The 26841-nt window shown below is 35.1% G+C and overlaps 1 protein-coding gene across 1 annotated transcript in view; it reads left to right on the top strand.

Annotated features, from left to right (window-relative positions):
- SNAP91 (synaptosome associated protein 91) overlaps positions 1-26841 on the top strand; it is a 138326-nt gene that overhangs the window by 83897 nt on the left and 27588 nt on the right. The window contains 4 exon segments of the mRNA NM_001194957.1: positions 17821-17898; positions 18058-18129; positions 18554-18637; positions 19891-19974. Of these exon segments, the coding sequence (NP_001181886.1) occupies positions 17821-17898; positions 18058-18129; positions 18554-18637; positions 19891-19974 (318 nt within the window).

The following is a 26841-nucleotide window of genomic DNA, read 5'->3' as shown; positions in this document are numbered from 1 at the left end:
AGCTGTAGAATATAGTGACTGAACTGAAGAACTCAATAGAAAGCTTCAATAGCACACTTAATCAGACAGAATAAAGAAGCAGCAAACTCAAAGATGGATCATTAAGGGATACCAGTGAGGGAAACAAAAAAGAGTGAAGAAAGCATATGGGACCTGTGGATGCTATCAGATGAATATATGCATGAAGGGAATCCCAGAAGAAGACTGAAAAAGATGTACAGAAAGCTTATTTAAAGAAATAATGACTGAAAATGTCCCAAATTATATGGACATGGATATGGATATTCATATTCATGATGTTCAAAAGTCCTCAAGCAAGATCAACCCAAATGAGATACAGTATAATCAAATTGACAAAGGTCAAAGACAAAAAGAAAATTTTGAGAACAAGAGAAAATCCAGTTGTTATATAGAAAGGAACCCTGATAAGGCTATCAGCACATTTCTCAGCAGAAACCTCACAGATCAGGATGATACACTCAGAGTGTGGAAGGAAAAGAAAAGAAAAACTTCAACTAAGAGCACTATACCCAGCAGAGTTGTCCTTTAGAAATGGAAAGATGAAGACATTCCTCTATAAGTAAAAGCTAAGGAAATTCATGACCACTAGACATGCCTTATAAGAAATGTAAAAGGGAGTTATTCAGATTAAAAGCATGTTAAGTAACAACATGAAAACATATGAAAAAGCTGACTGGTAAAGGTAAATCTATGGTCAAATAGTGGGTGGCGGTAGTTAAATCACTTTTAACTATAGTATAAAAGTTAAAAGACAAAAGAATTCAAAATAACTAAAGCTACCATAACTTGTTAATATAAACACAATATTAAAAGATATGACATAAAAGCATAGAAAGTCAGGAGCGGGGAGGAGGAGCAAAAGTATAAGACTTTTGGTTTATTATTGGAGTTTATTATTGAAGCTCAAAATACACTGTTATAACTATAAGCTGTTTTATATAAGACTCATGATAAAGGAAAAAGCCTCTAGTAGATACTCAGAGAGGAAGGAATGAAAGCATATCACTATGGAAGATCAACAAGTCACAAAAGAAAAGAGGAAGAAAGGAAAAAAGGAACTACAAAATGGTCAGAAAACAGTAAATAAAATGACAATAATAAGTCTTTACTTATCAGTAGTTACTTTCAATGTAAATGGATTAAAGTCCCCAAATCAAAGGACACAGATGGTTCAATGTATATTTTTAAAAAGTGAAAACACAGGATCCAACAATATGCTACCTATAGGAAACTCACTTTAACATTCAGGACACACATTGAAAGATGAATGGATAAAGAAGATGTGGTTTATGTATACAATGGAATATTACTCAGCCATTAGAAATGACAAATACCCACCATTTGCTTCAATGTGGATGGAACTGGAAGGTATTATGCTGAGTGAAACTAGTCAATCGGAGAAGGACAAACATTATATGTTCTCATTCATTTGGGGAATATAAATAATAGTGAAAGGGAATAGAAGGGAAGGGAGAAGAAATGGGTAGGAAATATCAGAAAGGGAGACAGAACATAAAGACTCCTAACTCTGGCAAACGAACTAGGGTTGGTAGAAGGGGAGGTGGGCGGGGGGTGGGTGTGAACGGGTGACGGGCACTGAGGGGGGCACTTGACGGGATGAGCCCTGGGTGTTATTCTGTATGTTGGCAAATTGAACACCAATAAAAAATAAATGTATTATTAAAAAATTATTTAGCAGAGAGGGTGAATACTGTATAAAGAAAGGTTGGAGAAAAAAAAAAGAAACAGATGAAAACAGAAACATAATATACCAAAACCTATAGGATGCTGCAAAAGCAGCTCTAAGAGGGAATAATGGTAAATGCTGACATTAAGAAGAAAGATTTCAAATAAGCAATCTAGCTTTATACCTCAAGGAACTAAAAAAGAACAAACTAATCCCAAAGTTAGCAGAAGGAAGGAAGTAATAAAGATTAGAACAGAAATAAATGAAATAGAAACTATGAAGAGAATAGAAAATATCAGTGAAACTAAGAATTGGTTTTTTGAATAAACAAAATGGCAAGCCATTAGCTAGACTAAACAAGAAAAAAAAGCAAAACTCAGAAAATTATAAATGAAAGAGGAAACATTATACCCCGATATTATAAAATACAAAAGGCTATAAAGAGACTACTATGAACAATTATATGCCATCATATTGGATAACCCAGAAAAATGGATAAATACCTAGAAACATACAACTGACTGAGACAGAACCATGAAGAAATAGAAAATCTCCACAGACCCATAATGAGTAAGGAAATTGTAACATGAATCAAAAACAAAGAAAAACCATGACTAAATGGCTTCACAAGTGAATTCTACCAAATATTTAAACAAGAATTAATGCCAGTCCTTCTCTAATTCAAAAAATTGAAAAGGAGGAAACGCTTCTAAACTCATTATCTGGGCCAGTATTACCCTCAGACCAAAGCCACATAGGTCCCCCCCACATGAGGGGGGGACCCTGCAAGAAAAGGAAATGATAGACCAATAACCTCAGTGAACAAAAAGGCAAAAATGCTCTATGAAATATTAGCAAACCAAATTGATCATGCACAATGATCAAGTGGAATTTATCCCCGGGATACAAGCATGGTTCAATATACACAAATCAGTAAATATGATACATGATATCATAGAATGAAGGATAAAAATTGTATGATCTCAGTGTGCCTGGGTGGCTCAATTGGTTACATGTCAACTCTTGATCTCAGCTCAGGTCTTGATCTCAGGGTCATGAGTTCAAGCCCCGTATTGGTCTCCATGCTGGGCATGGAGCCTACTTCAAAAAAAAAGAAATCATATGATCTCAATAGATGCAGAAAAAGCATCTAACAAATTTCAACATTTGTTCATGATAAAATTCTTAACAGATTATATGCAAAAAGAATCACCATCATAAAGGCCATATATGATGAGCCTGCATCATACTCAATGGTGAAAAGCTGAAACCTTTTTCTCTTAAGATTCAGGACAAGACAAGGATGCCCACTCTCCACTTCCATTCAGCCTAGTGCTAGAAGTCTTAGCCAGAACAACTAGGCAAGGAAAGGAAATAAAAGGCATCTGAATAGGAAAGGAAGAAGCAAAATTATCTCTGCAGATGACATCATTTTGTATGTGTAAAACTGTAAAGACTCTACCAAAAAAAACTATTAGAACTAATAAATGAATTCAGTAGAGTTGCAGGATACACAATTAACATACAAAAATCAGTTGCATTTCTATACACTAACAACAAATTATCTGAAAAAAATGAAAACAATTCTGTTTACAGTAGCATCAAAAGGAATGAAATACTTAGGAATAAATTTTCATTGAAGACATGAAAGATCTGTACACTGAACTGTTAAACACTGATGAGAGGAATTGAAGAAAACAAAGAGAAAAATATTCTGTATTCATGGATTGGAAAAATCAATACTGTCAAAATGTCCGTATTACTTAAAGTGATCTATATATTCAGTGAAATCTCTAGAAAAGTTGTAATGGCATTTTCCCATAAATAGAAAAATAATCCTATCCTTTGTACAGATCACAAAAGACCCCAAGCAGCCAAAGCAATCTTGAGAAAGAAGAACGAAACTGAAGACATGACACTTCCTGATTTCAAACTATAGTACAAAGCTATAGTAAAATAGTATGGTACTGGTATGATAACAGACCAACAGAACAGAGAGCCCAAAAATAAATCCACACACATATGATCAACTAACTTTTGACAAGAACACCAAAAATACAGGGAAATGATAGTCTGTTTAATAACTGGTTTTGGGAAAACTATATCCACATGCAAAAGAATAAAATGGGAACCTTATACCATACACAAAAAGTAACTTTAATGAATTAAAGACTTAAATATAATACCTGAAACCATAAAAACTCCTACAAGAAAACAGAGAAACTAATCTTTTTAGACATTGGTCTTAGCAGTGATTTTTTTGGATAGACACCAAAAGCATGGGCAACAAAAGTGAAAATAAACAAATAGGACTATATCAAGCTAAGAAACTTCTGCACAGTAAAAGGAACAATAAAATTCAAATACAACCAACAGAAAGGGAGAAAATATTTGCAAACCTTGTATCTCGTATGGAGTTAATATCCAAAATATGTAAGGACTGAATTCAATAGCCAAAAAAAAAACAAAAAACAAAAAACAAATAACTTGATTTAAAAATGGGCAATGGATCTGAATAGACTTTTTTCCAAAGAAAACATACAGATGGCCAATAGATACATGGAAAAGTGTTCAGGATCATTTATCATGGAAATGCAAATCAAAACCATAATACCATATCACCTCATACATGTTGGAATGGCTATACCAAAAAGAAAAGAGATAGCAAGTACCGATGAGGGTATGGAAAAAAGGGAACCCTGTACACTGTTGGTGGGAGTGGAAATTAGTATAGCTATTATGGAAAACAGTATAGAGATTCCTCAAATTAAAAATAGGACTACCACATGATTTACTAATCTTACTTCTGAATGGATACACACACACAAACACACATATCAGAGATATCTGTACTCCCATATTCACTGCAGCATTATACACAATAGCCAATATATGAAAATAACCTAAATGTCTTTCAGAGGGCAAATAGAGAAGGAAAATATGTTTTATATATATGTAAATTCAGTGGAATATTATTCAGCCCTTAAAAAGAAGGAAATCTTCCCATTTTCAAAAGCAGGGTGAACATGTAAGACCTTATGCTAAGGGAATAAGCCAGACATAGACAAATATGTATGATCTCACTTGTATTCTGGAATCTAAAAAAGTCAAATTCACAGAAGCAGAAAGTATATTGATGGTTGGCAGGGGATGGAAAGTAAGGCACAGGATGGGGAGACATTGATCAAAAGGCACAAATTGTCAATTATAAGATGAGTAAGTTCAGGAGATCTAATGTATGGCTTGTGACTGTAGTTAATAATACTGTCGTTTACTTGAAATTTGCTGAAATCTTAAGAATTCTCACCATAAGAATAAAGATAGTAACTAAGTAACTATGTGAGGTGATGGCTGTGTTAGGTTGGTTGTAATAATCATTTCACAATGTACATGTATGTCAGATCATCACATTGTACATCTTTTTTTTTCTTCCCATTGTACATCTTAAATACATACCTCAGTAAAGCTAAGGTAGGGAAAAGAAACAACACAGGTGAAAAGACAATAATTTGCTGATGAGAAAATCAGTAAGATTATAAAGATGGTTCAGATAATGTTTTGAGGGACTTGGTATTTATCCATGTTTGAAAAGGAGTGCTAGAATAACTTAACTAGGTTAAATACAAAACTAGTTAATGTTCAATAGGGCAATAAAGATCGTATCTTGAGGTTATCTTCTCCCAGACAGAATATTACTTGAGTCACTAGTAGGCAAGATCTGTAGCTTTTAATATGTCATTTTGGAATCAGAATCCTTAATTAACTTTAAATTTCCAAAGTCATATAAGGTTGCATTCCCATAGATAATTAAATAATCCTAGCTTGCTAAACAGTGTGTCAGTAGGACATCAGAGCACAAACTATGACCTCTTGATTTTATTTCCAAGTTGTTTTGACAACAAAATAAACAACAGGTAACCAGTCCTGCAATAAATTGCTAATTATAAATATGAGCATTTTAAGTAATAGTGGTTTTCCACTTTAAATATTTAAACCTTCTGTGTTGAACTCCCATGCCTATAGCTATCAGTTTTTTTAAATAAAACTGCTCTTTCAACTTCACTTAACTTTATTAAATTTTATTTGGTAGAAGGAAAGTATTGCTGCTGAGATTTTATAAGTACACTTCTTCTGGCTCTCATATTTTCATTCTGAGTTTCATCTTTCCGAAGTGTTTATTTCAATTTAATAATTTATTTTCATTACCACAGTATCTTACTACAATTAATTGTATTCTCTGGTTCATTTAAAATGCTTCAAATCCATATCTTTAAATCAGCCTTCTTCGGTCATAATTTCATATAAATGACTTTCAGAGAACTTTTATAATTTAAAACTTAGTGTTAATTATAATTTGTGGGGCCATACAAAAATATTTTCAGTTTTATATGAGTGTATTAAGTCCTTAATTCTGTCAACTATTTCAGTCAATATGTATTCACACTAATTTTTAGAACTTACCGAACATTTAGTGATTTACCTAGAACTTTAATGAATAAACAAACAGTGAAACTGTAAACAATCCCCTTTCACCTTATTCTTTGGCATGAAATCAAAGAGGAATACTTCTTCTTTTCTTTTATTTTCTTTTTTAATTATGTACCAAAAGACTGCCAAGTAAAAAGATAAAGCTAGGTGAAATCTTTTAAAATTTCAGTGAAACATTTCTATTCATTTCCATCTTCAGGCACTTTTTGCCAAGTTACAGTACTCTACAGGATAAGTTATAATAACCAATTTCATTAGAATACATTTCAATCTTGTTAGAAATAAGTATTGGTGATTGAGGCATTAAGATAGCAGTGGATATATAGGAAAGCAGAATAGTGTGGTTTTAGTCAGGGCTGTTCAACAGGGACATGCAGTTTATGGCTTGCTCAAAGGCTGGACAAGAGGAACTAAACTCCAGCCTGCTTTCTGAGAGTCAAGCTGTGAGCCTTTTCTTCCTTAAGAAAGAAGTACTTTTCTTTTCCTAATCTGCCGTTGCTGAGACAGCACTTTTTTATATAGTACAAAGCTCCTGATAGACTAGCAGAACCTTGGCTCAGGGCCTTATGGTCACTTTTTGATAATTAGAGAATGTTAGTATTCTGTCTCAAGAAGATATCTGTAACTGCAGTATTTCATAGTAGTAGAAAGTCAGGTAGAGAGAAAAATACTAATACATTCTCTAATTCCTAAGCAAAATAGTAAAAACTATAAGCCTTAAGAAATTGAAGTAAACTTGTATAATATGAAATTCAGAAATATTAGTTACCTTCAGCTTGCATTTCTCCTATAGATATCCAGTAGTAATTGAATGTGATGCTAAATTGTAACAGATATGTTTTGGCTCATTTGACTAAGCAAAAATAAATAAAATCACTTTCTCAATCTTGTTTGATAAAATCAAGCTGCTTCTATTATTGAAGCGCATTTTAATTTTGTATAACCTGACAGCAAAATATAAACCTTAAAACTCTTCAGACCTATTTGGATATTCTTATCTGACCATAATGCTAGTAAGAAGATTCATTTTACAGCAACCATTGGCCACTTCAGGTGTTCATAAATTTCTTTTAAGGGTTAGAGGCATTGAAAAATATTGCCATTTTAAGGGACAAATTGTAAATGATATTTTCCTGTTGGTATAAGACAAACCAAATTTTAGCAAATTCATATTTTAGTAAACCTAAGGTAAATAATGTATATATGAGTTGCATTCTGTGGGCTGATAATGAACATGTTTGAAGAAGACAGAGCATTTTTTAAATCCCTACCTTTGGGCTCATAATAAGGAGAGTGTTTTTCTCTTCATAGTAAATTCATCTCTCCGCACAAACAAGTGAGTATGTGATGTATTTCTACATATCTTAGAAGTGGGAAACAGATAATTTCTCATTATAAATACTTGAGGTGAAATTTCTATTTTCTGAGAAATACAGAATTCCTCTTAGAGTTTTACTATAATTAGTTGACCTAATTAGGGTTTATTAGAATTAAGAGACCTAATAGAAAGTAATAACCAAAGTGCATGTGAAGGCTCATCATTATTATGTAATCATATGACTTTAATAGTTTACATAGGGAATATTACCCACAATACAAGCAATTTTAGTGACCTATATTACCATTTGGTTGTTAATTAAATTTGGGGGGATATCTATGAGGTGTTTTGGAAACATGCATATGTTACACACACATATAGAAAGATTTATAGAAGCTTTGAAATGCATAGTTCTATAATGAAAATTATAACTTGACTTAAATGTTACCTATTGCTATTATTACGATTAGCGAGCATCTGATATACTCCAGATATGGTGAGCACTGAAAATTATATTAACACATTTAATCTTTATAATAACCTAAGAAGTTTAGCTTCGTATCACTGTAAAATTAGATATCCTTATTAATTCAGTGTAGTTTTGTTTCTTCAATTACAGTGAATATTTTCTAGAATTTCCATAATGCAAAAAAATATTTCTAATTATGTACTACCTGCCAGTGAATTGAACTCTACTGCTGTGGGTGTTGGGCAGGGGGAGGGCTTATATAGTTTAATTCTTTATAAAAAGTGTTGGCTTTGAGAATAATAACTGTTCCCATCATCCTGAAGTCGGGCTTTCTTTTATAGTAGGGAAAATTCTGCATAAAGCAAGACATAAGTAACATAAATTATATTTCATCCAGAAAATTAAGATTTCAGAGACTAAATCCTGTGGCAAAAGTTTCCAACAACAGTTATGCACCAGTATGTTTAATCATACTAATACGTTTCCCTAGGAAATTATACTTCCCATCTTTCATCATATTGCAGCAAGTTTTAGAACTCTCCATCTGAATAGAACACTAGTCAGAAACATGTGTTTTTAAAAGCATTTTCATCTTTTATACTTTTAAAAAATATTTGTTTCTCTCTCCTTCTAGTATGTGTGAATAGTCTTCTTTCTCACTTACCAAATGTATGAAATAAATTGTCCATTCGCTGTCAAAGACAATAGCAGGTTTGAAAACTGTTAAATCACATGGCTCTTAGCTCTTCTGCTAAGTCACATTGCATCTTGAATTAGCCACTGATAAAGCAAGGCTAGACTCTCTCTCTCTGTGTCAGAGAATAGAGAAACCAAGTCTGTCTGGCTTTTGATCATCCACTTTGGTTTCTAATTAATATTTTAGGATGGATGACTATAGTTAACAGTTGTATTGGGCCTGAAACTGTTGGTTTGAGGAATTATTGGAAGGACCTTCTGTTTCTCAGGATTTGGGACCTGATCAGCTAATAGCTCCAAATCAACATAGCTCCTTTTGCCTGGTGTTGATTAGGCATACATTCTAAAATTTAAAAAAAAAAAAACTGTTTCTAATGTGAAGTACCCTGTGTGCCAGAATTTTTTAATGTTGTTATGAAATATATGATTTGGTTCGGAAGAGCCTTATCTTAGTGTATCTATAGAATGCTTTATCTAATATTTATCGGGTTTGCAAATTGCATAAATGAATGTGGCCATATTTTATGTCAAATTTATGGGTCTCAGTTTTTTAAATGTCTTCTAGAACTTTTAATTTCCTGAGTTCTCATAATTGTTTTTAAGGCTCTTTAAAAAAATAGCTCCCTAATGAGTTCTGATGAAATTTAATTTCCAGTAATATTCATGAATCCAAATATGAGCCCTGGAGTCTATCACAGGACTGGGAATACAAGAATGCTCTTGGACACTCAAAATGTTTCACCTAAAGTCATAGTTCAGTTAAGAATTACCCTTCCTAGGCTTTTTTTTTTTTTTTTGTATATTTTTTATTGGTCCTAGGCTTTTTATTTAGGATGCCAACTGTAATCCCATGTTGAACCTTAAGAAAGTATGCATCTCCAAAAGGAATGCAGACTTCAGAAGGCCTGAAAAGTTTGGATGCTACACAATCTATCACATTCATCTTAAAAATAATTATCATATGTTGTCACAAAATGTTTATAAACAGAAAGATTACCTATCAAATTGAAAAGCATCCAGTAATGTGAAATTTGTGAAGACAAAAATCATGTAGGTTAGGGTTTCTTTTCCCCCTACCCTCTACACTTGCACTCAGGGTTGTTGTTTTTTTTTTAAGATTTTATTTATTTATTCATGAGAGAGAGAGAGAGAGAGAGAAGCAGGCTCCATGCAGGAAGCCCGACGGCTGGACTCGATCCCGGGTCTCCAGGATCATGCCCTGGGCTGAAGGTGGCGCTAAACCGCTGAGTCACCTGGGCTGCCCTGCACTCAGGTTTTTTACTACATTTGGCATGTTCTATATGATTAGACTATAGTTATCATAAGGCCTGTATTTATTCTGTGGTATTCTGGACTGAAGTAACACATCAAGTATATGATTATAATAAAGTTTAATCAACTGCAGTTTCTTATGAATTCATATTATAGTACAGAGTGAAACCAATCAAAGCAGATGAAATGGTAAATCTGGCAAGAAATAAATTGAGTTTGTCAAAGTCATTTAGAGCTGACTTCAGGTAAGTCTCTTGACCTTGCTTGCTCGCCATTTTCCTATGTATAATATAATAAGAAGCTTGGTCTAGAGGATCCCTGTGGTCCCTTCCAGCTCAAACATTCCATAATAATAATAGGTAATACATTATTTTGTAATTGCAAGTGGTCCAGAAAGGTGCATAAAGCTAAAATGTCTTCAGTTAGTACCTCGCCTTGGACATTAGTGTGGTTGCATGTTTCAGCTTTCTCTCTTATTTCTTCATATGCTGACATATAATGGACATCAATAGACCTCTTGGGAGAGGGTGAGTAAAGCTTTATTTTAAACTTGTGTTTTTGAGAGCCTTCTGTCTCTTAATGACTGTCCTTATTTGATCATTTGGAGCCTGGTATATCTTTGTCCTTTCCTCTTCTTGTCTCTTGTTTGTTCTTTGTCTATGGTGCAACATAGATTCTCTGGCTGCACTTTCCTCTGTTCCCTCTGAAGCACAAATTTCAGATCCATTTGCACCAGAACCTACCCCTCCTACTACAACTTCTGAAATTGCAACTGCTTCAGCCTCTGCCTCAACTACTACAACTGTCACTGCTGTCACTGCTGACGTGGATCTTTTTGGAGGTTAGTCAGTCACATCACTGTTTTGTCCTTTTCCTGCCAGGTTTGCTAAAATCACCTTAGAGTTAAGGTGCTTAAAAATGTTTATATTACATAACAGCATGTCAGTGTTTAACAACTTTTTACATGTTTCTTCATATATATTTATCTTCACTTAACTTTATCAACTTTATCTTCACTTAATTTTAGTGATTTTAGAGTAAAGATTGTAATGCATTAGGCCCATTTGATTTTTCCATTACTTAAAAGTGAGGATTTAAGTTGCTATTAGAACCCTTACCCCATATATGCTCCTGCCCCACAGTATCAATATAAAGGTGATACCCGATCTCTGTATCATATTTAGGTTTGACTTTTTGACCATAATCAAACTGGCTGAATGAATAATACTTGGAGAATATGGAATGAGAAGTCCTGGCTTAAGTTACTTTTTAAGATGTAAGACAAAAAAAATCATCTAAGAGTAGTTCAGATTTGGATGTCTCTGAAGAGAGTTTAGGGATATGCCCATTTTTGTAACTGTAAGCTTGTTCTGTACAAGCAAAAACTTGGATCATCTTTGGCATTGGAACTCTGAGAGATCATTTGATACAACGCTCAAAATGCTGATTGAAAACAGGTTTAGATCAGGATTTGAAATGATTGCCTGAAAATATACTTCACATGCAAATATAAATTCTGACAGTGTTGACTTACAGCTGTGAAGTTAAGTCAGGTATCCTAGACTCTGGCAGTATTCTATGCCTGGACCTGATGAACCATCTGAAGCGAGTGTATTTACATATTCCCATCTGAGTGGTACTAATGTCCACACCTGGAGAAGTGCTCATATCAAATATATACATCGAGTAGTGTTATAGTCATCATAGTCTTGTATTTCTCCATTACCATATAACATCTTTCCCAGGGCATTTTGAGAATATGGTAAAGAAATTGGAGGAGGCAAATGATGGGGAGAGCAGGAGAGATTTGGCAAGCTCTGGTGGAGTTAATATATTCCCCTGGGAGCATATACTTACACACTGCCACATACCACTGTGCTACCTGCCTTGCCCCAGTCTCTGAGCTTTGCCAACATTGTCTAAGACAAGGAGCACTCAGCTGGACATGACATTGTTGCCACTCATTCACAGGAGGAAATTGCTGCTGCCCTGCTGCACTGCCATTCCTATTATAGGAGAAAAGTGTTTTTTTTTTAAAGGAGAAAGGGGTTTGCAGGCTCCTCAGTATTTTGTTAAAAATAGTGAACCACTAGCAAAAGTTAGTTTTTCAGTTATGCATCTGTAACTTCTGAGACCAAAAATCAAATTTTTAGCTTAAGTTTGTAAAATCAACTTCTTTACCTCCTCTCCGCCATCCCCTCCATTTGTATTGAGGATGGGTGGTTTCTCATAGGCTTATATTGACAGAAAAACTTCAAGGAAAATATGAACAGAATGGATAACTATTTCATGCTTAAACATTTCTAGATCTTTAGCTATTTAGATTTTTGTTTTTCAGTCTATTTGTAAGAAACTTTTAATTGCCTTTAAGAAATCAGTCAACTCCATCTTGCTTCCCTCATGGCTCTCTAGATTAATAACACCCAATATATTGCTTTGAAATAGTCTTTGTGCCATCATGCTGTTTGTGTTGATCACTCATTACAGATGTTTCTACATTCATCACGCAGAAAAATCCATATGTTTGTGAACATTTTTTTTCTATCCTGAAATACAAATTTAAAAGACTAATACTAAAGAAAACAATATAACTTAATACCAAAGAATGGAGCTCTCCTTGTGATTTTACCAATATCCTTTCTAGTCATCTGGCTATAGGTAAAGTGAGTACATCTATAAATCTTGTCACAGTTATTTTTATTGATATGGATAGTCCCATAAACTGTCTTCTAACCTCTGACAGCTATAAAATCTCTATCATTTATGGTCAAGAGTCTATATATGTCACTTCCTGTTATGTAGTTTTCAATGATATTCCCTAATTTATTTCATGCTCTTTATTGATTTATATGGAATCATTTAGAGATGGGCCATGCTGTGTGGCCATTTTTTTTTCTTATTTTTTGTCACTGAAATCAGTAAGTGATAGAACTCTTAAATACAGTAAGGGCACCGCATATTTTGTTTCCATGACTTCAAAACATGTGCTTTTGAGGTTTTATCTAGTTTGTACAGCAGTACTAAATAGATATCTTTAGAAATAAGTTAAAGATACTTAATTTCTGAAAAGTCACTGATTAATTTCATGAATATTAAATATAGAAACATTGAAATTTTCTGTGTATTCTCATTACAAATTTGAAAAATAGGAAATATTATTTTTAAATATTCAGATTGATACCCCACATAACATTTTAGTTCAATGTAAGTTATTAAAAACTTTTTTTTCAGAAACATTATATTTATTAAATGCTTTATCTGTTAAAGTGAACTTTTAAGAAAAAATCTATTTTCTGTGGTCAGGCAAACCACCTGCAAGATAGTATTATGTTTTTAAAAAATCAATAAAATGTACAGATATTGATAAAAGATAAACTTCCTTAAAATATCCTATTTTTCACTTATGAAAACTATACTAATGGCAGTATATTAGTTTGCAACAACATAGGTTTTTTTTAAGTACTAGAAATGCTAAATTGATACTAATTCCTCTACACATTCACCAGGTTACCCTTTTAACCACCTGAATCAATTTGTGAACAAGCTTTCATGAGGACATAGTTGGTGAGCATGAAACCACGTGGCTCAAAAAACCAGAGAACGTTAACTCACAAGCCTTTCATTTGCACAAGGTGGTTGACAAACTAAGTTAATCTTCCTTGTAACCAGTACTTAAACATAAGCACTTAAAAGTAGATTTCATGTAAGAGTCTTATAATCTGGGAACTTTGAGGAAGACTAGAAGGTTGACTTTCAGGCTATTGACAATGATTGAAACCTTTGTGCCAAATACATAATTTAAAGATGGTTTGTGCCTGGGGAAGATGGAGAGCATTCAGGCTGGGGAAAAATCACAGCTATTTGAAATTTTTGGAAAGGTAGTCACATGTTTAAAAAATTTAAGAGAAAATTCTTCCTAGATTGCTAGAGGGGAAAAAAAGACTGGTTTGTAGCAATGTCAGGGAGACTGTTTTGCTGGGGAAGGTCTGGACTGGGTTTATAATTGTAGTACAGCAGGAATGTGCATTTCCAGGAAATAGCACTGGTCGAAAACAGGCAGAATGTAAAAATGAATTGCAAATGGGAAACAAGGGAAAGAGAACTTGATTGGAAAGAGCTTAAGTCTTCAAAACTGGAAGGATAATGCTGCCTTTGATAATGAAAGAAAGCTAAACAAGTTCTGTTAAACAAGTTCTGTTTTTATTAATAAAAAAAAAAAAATGTATTCCCTCTCACAGTTCTGAGGCAACTGAGCTCTTCTAGACAGTTCTCATTCCAGGCCTTCTTCCTGGCTAGTCAGGCAGTGACTGGGGCTGGGGTATTCTGCAGTCTCACTTATGCAAATCTCTCCCTCCTGGCCTGAGAAGACTTAGCAGATAAAACCTGGAGCAGCTAGGCTCCTGTTTTTAAGAGAAGTTTTGATGGGACTAGATAAGTTTATAATGTTTAGTTTTAAGTAACAGGAGAAGCATTAAAAGGAGATGTCTTGCTGACAGGGAAGGAAAAAACCTCTTCTGAGGACATGGTTACAAATTTGGGTTTCACTCACTAAAACATGGATAATCGAAGAGGCTAGCCCATGGATATTTATTTGACCCCCCAACACTGATGTAACTGGTGTTTATTCCATCCTACAAAGACGAAATAGTATAGTGTGCCATGGTTCATGACAATGTGGCATGGTAGTTAAACACACAAACCTCCACCAAATCCTGACTCCACCATTTGCCTGTTTTGTGACCTTGGTCAAGTCACTTAGACTTTGTTCTCTTTTCCACAAGGTGGAGATAATAGAACCTATATTGTGAGATACTTACAGGAATTAAATTTAATAATGTACATAAAATATATACCCAGTGACTGGCACATAAATACTAGTGACCGCTCTTCCTGTTTTTACTAGTTCTAGTATTATTAGCCTCGGTTCTAGGTTTTACGGGAATCAAAAGAAAGAAAACAGACCTGACTTGTGGCAAAATACTTTCAAGCCCTACCAGCTTCCTCTTATGGTCTCTTGTGTACTGCCACAGCTCTTAGGGTTTTCAGATTGCTCTAAGCCCTCTATTACAGTCTTTCGCATTGCATCTGGGGAAGCAAGCCTGGCCTATCCACACTCCAGTTTTATGTGGCCTCTCCCCGGACAGATCTTTACTTTTCAGGAATCATACTCCCTTGTGTAGCTGAGAGCTGAGAGAGGCAAGCAGATCAAATAAATCTGTAAGATAAGAACAACTAACTGTCTCGTATCTTCTAAAGATATTTGTGTTTTTGTAAAGGACCTTTTAACCCAAGTGTCCAATTAGTGTTTGTTGTTCCACTTAGTGCTGGGCCTCAGGACAAGAAAGCAGGAAAGTCTGTTTCATACTCAGATCAGTTTGGAACATGCTGGGTTAAATTCAGAAACAAGTGCCTTGACTGTAGAACCACCTACAGCCTAATGTATATTATATAAATCTCCAATAAAGGGGATATACTGTGTAGAATTTTACAAGCATACTTGAAAAATTATTTTTAACGACCCGAGGAACAGTGTTGTAGGGGGCACTTGTAGATATTGTGGAAGGCGGCAGTATTTTAGAATGAGAAGTCTAGCAGGTAAGTGGCAAATTCTAGGTGGGTATTTCCAGGAGTTTCTTCTGAGCAAATAATACTAATGATATCTTCATTCTTTTGTACTTTTGAACTATAGAATCTCTTTGAAAACTCCAGGAGTTTTTACCAAATTAACGTGGTTTACTGGCAAAAACACATTGGGTGTTGTTTGTACACATCAGCCATTTATATATTGGGCATTTATAAACTGGGGCTGCCTATATGTTAATGGATTTTCTGCTTAAAAATAGTAATATGCTTATAGTCTTAAAGCACGGAACTATGTTTTTAGTCTGTTGAAAATAGATCATTTTCCAAATAATGAGAGCAATGCAATATTTGAAAACAGTGATAAATTTAAGTTGAAATGAAGGCATTACAGTGTCATTCCCTAATTTTGTTATCTATTTCCTTAAATCCTTGGTGTATATGAAAATGTTTTTCAAGGATAGCAAAGACTTAACTTTTATAAATACTTAGTAAACCTTTCATGTTAACAGTGTAATTTTGCCTGTACTAGCCCATAAAAATTTTTTTAACTCTAATTACTTGTTTACATTACCATCATATGTTTAATTTTCTTGACATTAAACAAGACATCTATATTTGGTAGAAACCACAGTCAGAGACATCATAGTAACATAGTGAATGAGTATTAGCTGTACATGAAAGATTAATGTCTTAAATCACATAATAAGGTTATTTTTGTGTTTTAATTTTCACATCCATTAATTTTTAATGTTACATAAAACATGCTTCTCAGAGCCCTTATACAATAAGACTTTTGTTACCCGATGGATCCTAATAGGCTTCAGCAGTATAAACACCGTACCCCTTGCATGTAACTAACACGAAGGAGCGCAAAGTATTATGATTTTGTGACTGCCAACAGTGCATGGGCCATAAGAATGCATTTGAAAAAAATCATGTTGTATAAGGGAGCCTTTTTCGCAATTTAACTTGGTTCTTTTACTATATTTTCTTCTCTTTTTATTCCTTTAATTTCTGTTATTTTAAAAACTGCACACAAGATGCCTTTGCAGCTTCTCCCGGGGAGGCCCCTGCAGCATCCGAAGGGGCCGCCGCACCAGCTACCCCAGCCCCCGTAGCCGCAGCACTTGATGCATGTTCAGGAAATGGTGGGTTGACAGTCATGAGCAAGTCTGTTGTTTTTCTGTCCTGATGTGAAACTCCTATAGTGAGATGTGGCAATATGTTTTTCTAACTTTCATTTCTTCTTGAGTATAAAGTATCATTCATCATAACTGAATAAATAGTACCGGCACTTAAAACATTAAGACAATGAAGTGCATACTTATCAAAATTGACAATTTCTCAAGATTGACAATTTTTGTCAGTGCAAGTATGCTCTCTTAATGTTTTTTGTCCTCTGCTTTTGTATCGTACTCTTTTGTAGCACTGAGTTCTAATAAATAGGCATATTTTAATAAATTTTCAAAGCTACCAAATTTCCCAGATTGAGGATTTGAAGAATAACAGTCTCTGATCCCAGATCATAGGCTAATCTTTACAGTAATTCATAGCATTTCAGTTTCTTAACTTGTGTTACCTACTAAATTTTCTTTTTTTTTTTTCTTTAGAAAAACATCCTAATCACTGACCCTTGCTAATAAAACAGTAGTTCAACCCAAGCAGCTTAATGCCTAGCTAGTGTGTGAATATCTTGTGTCAGGTGTCTCTTACCCATAGATACGACGCGTCTCTCTTGTCTCTTTCCTTACTGATGCTGTATGTGTGTCTCCACTTTCCTTTCCACAAGACCCCTTTGCCCCATCTGAAGGTAGTGCAGAGGCTGCACCCGAGTTGGACCTCTTTGCAATGAAGCCACCTGAGACCAGTGTTCCTGTAGTTACCCCTACAGCTAGCACAGCCCCTCCGGTTCCCGCCACTGCTCCTTCTCCTGCTCCCGCTGTTGCAGCTGCCACTGCTGCCACTACCGCCGCCGCCGCTGCCACCACCGCCACCGCCACCACCTCTGCCACCACCACCGCCGCTCCTCCTGCTCTAGATATCTTTGGTGGTAATTTTTTGTTGTTGTTGAACTCTGTCCATCTGGTAGATTGAATTCTGGTACTTGAGATGCCCTGCATACACAACTGTTACTGCATGACAACTGTGTAACGACGTGCTTCTCTAGAAACCATTTGCTACTCCTTACTTCAGAATTCTCCCCAGTGCTAATTCAGAACTGGAAAGCTATGCTATGTCAGGCTGGTTTGTCAAGTTGAGTAAAGGCATGTGTGTTCTTGGTCTTAGATTTGTTTGAGTCTCCTCCTGAAGTTGCTGCGGCGCCTAAGCCAGATGCTGCTCCTAGCATAGACCTGTTTGGTACAGGTAAAACTAAATCAACCCTTTTTTACATTAGTTTCCCCAGATGTTTTCATGATTGAACTCTTTGTGCTCACCTGTGATAATGCATTTGTTAGATATTTAACTTTGATTTCAGCTTTCTACTTACCTCTGCTTGGTTTTGGTTTGTTTCACTTTTGGAAGATGCTTTCTCCTCTCCACCACAAGGGGCCTCTCCTGTGCCTGAGAGTTCTCTCACTGCTGACCTCTTATCCGGTGAGTGCTTCTGCCAAGGCCAAGCCTTCTGACATGTGTGATGGGGGTTATGTGTGGAGAGGTGGATACGGAAACATGCAGATTTGCCTTGAGTCATTTTAAACTCAAATTTCACTTGAAAAAAAAAATCTCAGTTTGGCCCATCACCAACTAAAGAGGTTAATAATTTCAAATCTACTGCTGGTGAAGAGACAACTCTCCCCCACCCCCCATGCTAAAACCTCTGAGTTCAAGAAGTCAAATTTTATTTTCTTCTGGAAAGTCTATATTTTTAAATCTATTTGCTTTCTCTTAACTTGTAAGATTGTCTGCAATCTTACTGCCTGCCGTTAAATATGAAATCCCAAGAAGCCATCTGTCAAGGTTCATGGTTTTATTTTACTTGGGTGACATGCAATTTTTCCTGTTGTGTGCTTCACTGCAGTGGATGCATTTGCAGCACCATCTCCTGCAACCACTGCCTCTCCAGCAAAGGTGGATTCTTCAGGTGTGATAGACCTTTTTGGGGGTGCGTATCTCTCCTCCTTCAACATCTAAAGAGTCTTCCCTCCCCTATTCAGAAGAGTTTTTACATCTTCTATTTCATTATATTCTATCATTTTTTCTTTAGACTCTAAAGTTACTTACATCTCTTAACTATAAATTTAAGTTTTTAAGATCTTTTCCATCATTATCTTCATTCTCATCAGTTTGTCATAATTTTCAATGCATGGCCTAATAGAATCAAATCATTTTTCATTTGAAGTCTTTGTGTTTTTAACTTTCTGTTCATCCTAATGTAGAATCAGCTGGTTGGAATTTCCTTCTACTGTTCTTCCTTGGTGATCCTGATCTGTTGGCTAAATCAACATTTCTAAGTTCTTAAAAGTATTGTAAACATTAGATAACTTAGAGTTGAAAACAAATAAGCCAGTCCAAACTGAAAACTTAAGATGTAGAGCCATACATTATTCTGTGGGGTTCATTTAGTATTTTAAAATCCTTCCAGAGAATTAGATGCTGCACTGATTTAAATGTATTTTGCCCTTACTTTGTATATTATCTGAAGGCAGGGAGATGTACTGAATTAACTCTTGCACTAATTTGGGTGATGCATTTAAAGTCTTTTATTAGCAGTAAATTTATAGGGAAAAGTACTGGTTTGAAGTGATTTCTTCATGAATGTCCATAAATGTTATGCCACAGGCTAAAATACCATTCTTAGCAAATTAAAACCACATTGAGTACCGTACATTGAAGCATCATGGTATATGCCATGATGGGTACATGAGGAGTACAATTGTGTCAATAGTCTCGGACATTTAGGAGCTCAAAACTTGTGGCAAATAAACACTGAACTTTAATAAAAGGGTACAAGTAGGGCTGCTGCTGCTTGAATTAGGTTTGTTAATTTTTTTTTCTAAGTTTAATAGAGTTCTAAATGGGGAAATTCTGTTGTATTGTCTTTGGGCAAAATTTTTTAAACCTCAGTCCTATTTTAAGAGATGACAGGATTTCATCTAAAACTTTTATTTTTAAAAACAAAAATTGCCTTACTTTTACAAAGAGGTGTTAATCTGAAATATTCTAGAAATCTTTTTTGAGAGAATAAACTGGTTAGAGCATAATTCAGTTTACTCAGTCATTTGACATATCCACAGGCAACACGCTCATCACAGAAAGTGTCACGTCTATGCATTTCTTGGCAAAACACTTAATTTTCTTACTGTACTTACTGTTTACACTCTTTTACTTTTTTGCTGCACAATGGATAATGGGTAGATGCATTTGGAAGTAGTGCTTCTGAACCCCAACCTGCACCTCAGGCTGCTTCTAGTTCATCAGCATCGGCAGACCTACTAGCTGGTAATTAATTAAATTAAAATAAAATGGTATTTTGTGAAAGTTAAGTTTGGATATATCTTTATGAGTAACAGATATGTAAATTTCAAGGTGCATGTTTTCTTTCCCTTTTGAGACATAAAATTGAAAAACAAAACACTGTGTAATAAAAAGTTATTTCTCAGGATTTTATGAAATGAGTATTTAAAATCACAATTGTATACAAGTCACCCCTGTGGTTCCTTGGATGCTCCTTAATGCCTTACTTTTCAGTACATTTCTTTTTGTTTACTAAAGAAATATTATGCTTATGTAGCAAATTTTATCTTGTATTGACTCTGCCCATTTTTTAAAGGAATTTTTGTGGAAAGATACCATTATGCTTGACAATTGATTCTGTAACATGAATCACTCTAAAAGAAACTGTCATAGATTTCCACCAGGGTTGAAGCTGCCACTATCTATGCCACTTTTTTAACTAGTTGATTTTTTTTTATCTGAAAACCTCTTCAAAGATCACAGTTAACAGAGAGTTGAAGTGTGAAGTAGACTGGTACAAGATGCCTAGGATTATTACTTATTACCAGAATGATATAGATAAAATAAAAGAGGACATTTCAAATACTTATAGATAGTAAAAGTCAACTATCAGTCTTCATTGGAGGCAGGGCAAAGTGTGCTTAATGATAGCCAGATCTAGAAATTACTATTTTTATAAGCAAAGCATCTGCCATATGCAAGACCACAATAGTAAGCTTCAGGCTCAAGTTATCAAACTCATAAGACACTGGCAGCTTACCTCACTCTGACTTGACTTAGAAGGGTATATATAACAGGAAGTGCAGCAGTAGCATCACAGAAGCCTCAGATACTCAGATGCAGCTTCCAGTGCCCCTCCCCAGGCACCACAAGGGATGCATTTTGGTCATAATGTTGGCAGGGGATTGATGAGAGTGTGGGTCACATCAGCACAAGGAAGTTGCCATGTTCAGAGTCTCTCAAGTTAACTTTCCTGCTGATCATGTTACCCTTGAAAAGAGTGACTAGGTTTTACTGTTTCATGTAATGAACAGACCTGGCCAGGTACAGCAGGCACAACACATTCATTCTTGGATTAGTAATGAGTAATGACCTCATGAAAGGACCCTGGTCACCTTTCAGTATTATAGGAAGTTTGGTATGAGGTCCAGTCTTTTCTCAAGAGGCCAGAAAGGGTAAGCACAGCCCAGCTGCTACCCTTTCTTTCCATCAGTCATTCAGACTAGCTAGTTAGCCATCTTTCTTGGGAGTGATAGCAGTTCATTTGTGTCTGTCCTCTCCTCTTCAGACTCAGACTACCTTGATTAAGTATGATCCTCCTGGTTGCTGAATCCCCTTCATACCAGTGACTGCCAGCTGGTATTTTTCTGAATAGTGAAGAACCAGAGTTACACTGTGATGTCACTGTGGACTTTGGAAGCTGCAGATATGATAAAAGGCAGTGCACTTAACGCAAAACATAGTTGGTTATTTGGGGAAAAAATACTAGCTTACTTGGCTTTTCTTCTGCCCTGGGTATTCTTCCTAGAGTCTTCAAATTGGTCATAAAACCTTCAAGCTCTTATAAAACCAATAACCTTAATTCAGGTTTTCAAGGTTCAGTAATGGGTTTTTAACAGGCCACAGAAATAGCATAGTTTTAAATGGTTATTTAGGGAAGATGACCTTGTCAATTTCAAACTGAGTGTACTGATTATAAGCCTTTGGCTTTGCAGTTGTAATTGAGGTTGAGATGGCACATGAAATCAAATGCTCTCGCTTTTCGGAGAGTTCTAAGAAGTCTTTCGTTCTTGGGGTTACCTCCTTTCTTGCCACAGACCCTAATGAGGAGTTGTAAGACTATCAGATAGGAGCCTGGCAGGAGCCTGGTCCGTCATGTTAAGCACCTCCAGACTGCAGAGCCACATTGTCCTCAATCCATTTAACCCCCTTGTGCTTCCAGGGCTGAAACCTGAGATCTTTTGTTTCCTAGAGCCAGGAACACTGGAAGTAGGTGCAGAGAGTCTGGTCAAAGCCTGTGGGAAAAAACAATGTTCTCTTCCAATTCAAAGTCAGAAGTCAGCGGCAGAGCCAAGAGATTTGATTCTGGAAGTGAGATAGGGTCTAAAACACACCTGAAACAAACAGGAAGTTTCATCAGCTACTGCCAAATGCAGCATCAAGGACCTCCGTCTCAGCTGCACAGCTCTGTGTATGAGGATATCTCAAAAGGAAAGTACATGAAAAGTGCATGTTAGAACACTTCACCAAAAGCAATCTTAAAATGTCCATCCTGAAATCTTAGTAAAATCGGATAGAAAAGGAAAAATCAGTGATGAAAGTGACCATGTCACTTACATAGGTTTTATTGACTGTACACGTCCCATTTTTTCCACTGCATCATCTTGTGACTTATTTAGTGATGGGAAAGTATTTCGTGCATCTTTTCTTCTTTCTCTGTTTTTTTAAATCTGAATAGATTAATTTTTAATGTAAGTAGGTGGGAATGAGTTTTAATGTCTGGCTTGCTTTACAAACAATTCTTATAATTTAATTTGTACATATTTGAGTCTGATTTACCTGGCATGAGGCCTACTATTCTTTTACCTTATATCCTGATATAAGAGATTTTAAATTCTAATTTTTCTAGGTCTTAATTGTTTGGGCTTGTTTTCTATAGTTTTTCTGTTTTGCTTATAGAAAAAATGTTTCTCATACTTGTTCAGGTAACAAAACAGCAAGAATCCATGTTCTCATTAAAGAATATCATAGAATATTAATGTAATATTATACTATGAACTAGAAGCAACTTTCCTAGCCAAAAAAAAAAAAAAAAAACCCTGCTAATGTACACAGTATAAAACCCCAGTCACATTTGTATATTTAATCTAGCTGACCTTGGCTATTTCAGAGTTTTCAAATTGCCCAGACATTTATGTTAAATGAATATCAATGGTAGAACAAATATTTGGGGCACTGTGTTATGGTAATTTACAGTGAAGCTTAACATGTGTTAGTTATACTTGTATGTGTATCTATGGGGAGAGAACAGTTAAGTCCACAAGCTGTTGAAATAAAAAGGAACTTTTTTTGTTGTTGTTTTAGGATAAATGAACCCAATCATAGATAATAAGTCTACAAATATCAGATTGAAAGTAAGAATTTGAACCAAAAAAGAGAAAAAGTTGTATTTTGTGAGTATTTAGAATCTTCTATTATTCACTTTCAGCAATAAAACTATTTTGTGAGAATAAAAGAAAAATAATACACATATATTGTAATGGAAAGTGTACTCTCTAAAAGTAGCATTGGTTGCTGAACAAGGGCTCTTGCTCCTCCAACTTTTTTTTGAGGGAATAAATTTACATATATGTAACAAGGAAATAAATAAATAAATAAATAAATAAATAAATAAATAAGTAGTATAATTAAATGTTTAAAATGATTTTTAGAGATTTTAAACCAAAAATTAAGAATCATCTCAAAATTGGGGAGGAAAGCTTTGCCAAAAATTTGTATATAATTTAAAACTAGAAAACAAAGACTAAATGGATAGTCTTTTAAATTGGGCATATCTTTCATAAAAACTGGTTATTCTTCTTTATTCAAATTTACCACTAGAACTTTCAAATAATACCAATTCCAGAATTAAATTGTGCATGAAATATCATCTGAGTCATCTTCTACCCTGTAAGTAAAAATTTCAAGTTCTGTTGGTGTATCCAAAGTGGTTAAACTAGAGACTATTCTAGAAAAGACAGCTGTTTTGACCAATAAGAACAGGCTTGAAGAATCTCCAAATCATTGAGATTATTGGTAGGATGCAAATATTATCCAGATCTGGGATAGTCTTACTGGAAACATGAAAGTTTGTATCAAATAAAAGGAAATATTGTTTCATGCAGTGAACAATAAAGCTCTTAAATTCCTCTTAAGATACACCACCTGAAAACTTAGATGTCTGAAATATATAGATTACTGGATGACAGATGTAAAAATGGATTCTTAAGGGAGATTAGATGTTTTATGCCTGACTTCTCAGGTTGACAGCAAGCAGGAAAACCATGTTCATCCATAATAGACACAATTCTAGAGTGACCGCACCATAAATTTGTACTAGTGTAGGAATGTGCCACATCCTATCTTTAATTCCAAAGGCAGAGAATAATATGGGCCAGTCTTATGAGACCCTTTGTAGTTTTGCATTCTCTGTTAACCATGACTTTTTAGCAGAACCAAAGAGGTCTTTGAACTGATTTAAAATATAAAAATGTTCAGGGTGGAGTTAATAACATAATATCCACTGAATGGGAAGATGTACAGAGAACCAACTATTTCATACTCTAAGGGGGTGGGGGAAGCTGTCTGAAACACGTCAGACAAAGGCTATTATTCCTAGAAATATTGACTATCTCAGATTGATCTTAGAAAATGGAATTTGTTAACAGCTGACTATATTACAGGGTAAGTGAGATGACATCATCTTTAACATATTTGAGTGTGGGGGTGGTATGTGGGAGTGTGTATCTACCAGTAGGTTTAAAATTTCACTCTCCTGACCCAAGTGATATATCAACTGTGACTGTCAGTTTTGATATGTCTGTTAATAGAACGTCCTTAAGTGTGTAGGCTGTTCCCTTTAGAAAGATAGATTCATAAGATCAACTATCTGTGACAAAAGAGTGTGTCTGTAGATGGTTGAGCACTTGAAGAGAGATGGAGATTCAGTTATAGCGTAAGACAGTCCAAATATGCCTGCAGGATATCTGGAAGCCTATGATTGTTACCTTCAACTCCATAGAATATCTTTCTTAATATAATTTAGAACCATATAGAAAGATTAGTGATTTGGGTTTTCTTGTTACGTCTATTCCAGGGCTCTAAAACTTTTCACTTAACAGAAGGAGTTTCCCTTGTTAATATCTATAATTTTCCTGTTTAACCCTTCATTTAGAATATAGCAGATTTTTTTTCTTTGATATAATCAGTTGGTTATCTTATATCACTTTATAGCTTTTTAAGTAGTTCAGATTTATAAGGGCACCTACTTCATAAGAACTGAATTTAATGGGGAAAAGTCTTATCTTTCTAGATCTCTCTCAAGTTCATAATCCTGCAGGAAAGAGTATAACCCTGGAGTTACTCCCCACTATGGAAAAGAGGCCATGAGTAATGTGGTAAAGAGCCCAACCTCTGGATGATTCCTGTGTGGAATCCTGGCTTTTATTTGCTGTTATTTGACCTTAGGCAGATTACTTAACTTCTCTGGCCTCAGTGTCTTCTTCTGTGAAACTTCACAGATTTGTTGTGAGGATTAAATGAGCTAATGTATGTTTTGGTTTGAACAAATAAACCTGTTTTTGTAGGACCAAAATGATTAAATATTTATTAGCGATCCATATGGTTCATATGGTTCAATCTAAAAAAAAAAAAAATGCTTAGAATAGTAACCCTGCTGGTATTTAGTGAGCCTCATGCCAGTGTTGGCTTTTACCCTTCACTTTCTTAGAGAAGTCATTAATTTTTTTTCATTATTCACCTATGAATGTGATCTACTTATCTCATGAAACTCAGTAGCACTAAGCAGATGAGCCTAGTGTAAATGCTCATTTTTCTTTTTCTACTACTGAATCTTGGGTGGCATCCTTTCTTCCACTCGCAGAAAGACAGGCTTTAAACAGATGATCAAAAGGCTTTTTCCAACACTAATATGCTGCAGTTGTAGAATAAATTGTCTCTTCTTGGTCCAGTTTTAAGAAACCGAGAGTCAAGAACAGTTGTTTGCACATTCACCTATTACAAAGAGAACCACACCACAGAAAAATTACCTCAAGTAAGCACAGCCATATTCGAACTTGAGGTGTGTGATGTTTCCAAGAAGTCAGCATCAGCATAACCATCAATCTCCTTAAAACCAATCTCATCCACAGAAATAATTACTTCTAGCCTATCTTTGCTTCATAGTATTAGTTCTTAAAGATCTAGAGAATGTCTTTTGTTCATTTAGGAAATTTACATAATGCCTATGTCACTAAAATACTAAAATCAGTTCAGGTAGCCACTAGGAGCTTTAAAGACCATCCTCTATTAGATAACAGTTTTCAAATTGCATTTTTAATACATATGCAAGAAAAGCCTAAACTTGTGCCATTATCAATGTCTGGGAGTAATACGACTGTTATTGCCTGCTTTAGAAAATAGCCGGAGAATTTCAGTGGAAGTCATTTTCCAAATTACAAACTAGTTCTATAGAATGAAATTTAAGGATTTTTTAAAGCATTCTTTGTTTTTGCAAGAAGTTTGTAAAAAAGAGGAGATGTGACTAGATTAGAAGGAATATTTATACCCAAACAATATAGAAGAGACTTTGGAAATAAATTCTTTGATAATAGAATATCTTTCAGTGTCTTATTAAGAAACCACTGCCTTCACTGGTTGCTTGTTTTGTACAGAAGCAGTACAGAGTGAACTTTGTTTCTGCTTCTATCTGATGTTTGAGAGAAATTACTTGCTTCCAGCCTTCAAAAGGTAAATAATTTGAAGTCTGGTTACCTTACAGTGGCCTTTGATTCCTCTGTACCTTTTATATTCAGAAGTGTCTGTATGCAGTAAAGAGTAATTCCATGTCTTAGGCATTGTGCTGAATATTGGTGAAAAACAGAAGACACAGTTCCTGACACCAAAAAGCCATCCCCAGAGTGGGAGCTTGCGGATGGAAATAAAGACATGTGATGGGAATGAGATGGAGAGATGTATCCAATACGGAGGACACAGAGGCAGAGCATGTAACTCAAGCATACTTGGAGTCAGGGGTGGCATAGCTGTGGGTGACAGTATCAGTCCAAGAGGCCCTCCTGGAGTGGGCATCTGACT

This window comes from Canis lupus, chromosome 12, assembly GCF_011100685.1.
Source record: "Canis lupus familiaris isolate Mischka breed German Shepherd chromosome 12, alternate assembly UU_Cfam_GSD_1.0, whole genome shotgun sequence".
NCBI lineage: Eukaryota > Metazoa > Chordata > Mammalia > Carnivora > Canidae > Canis > Canis lupus.
This window is presented reverse-complemented; position numbering and strand designations above follow the sequence as displayed.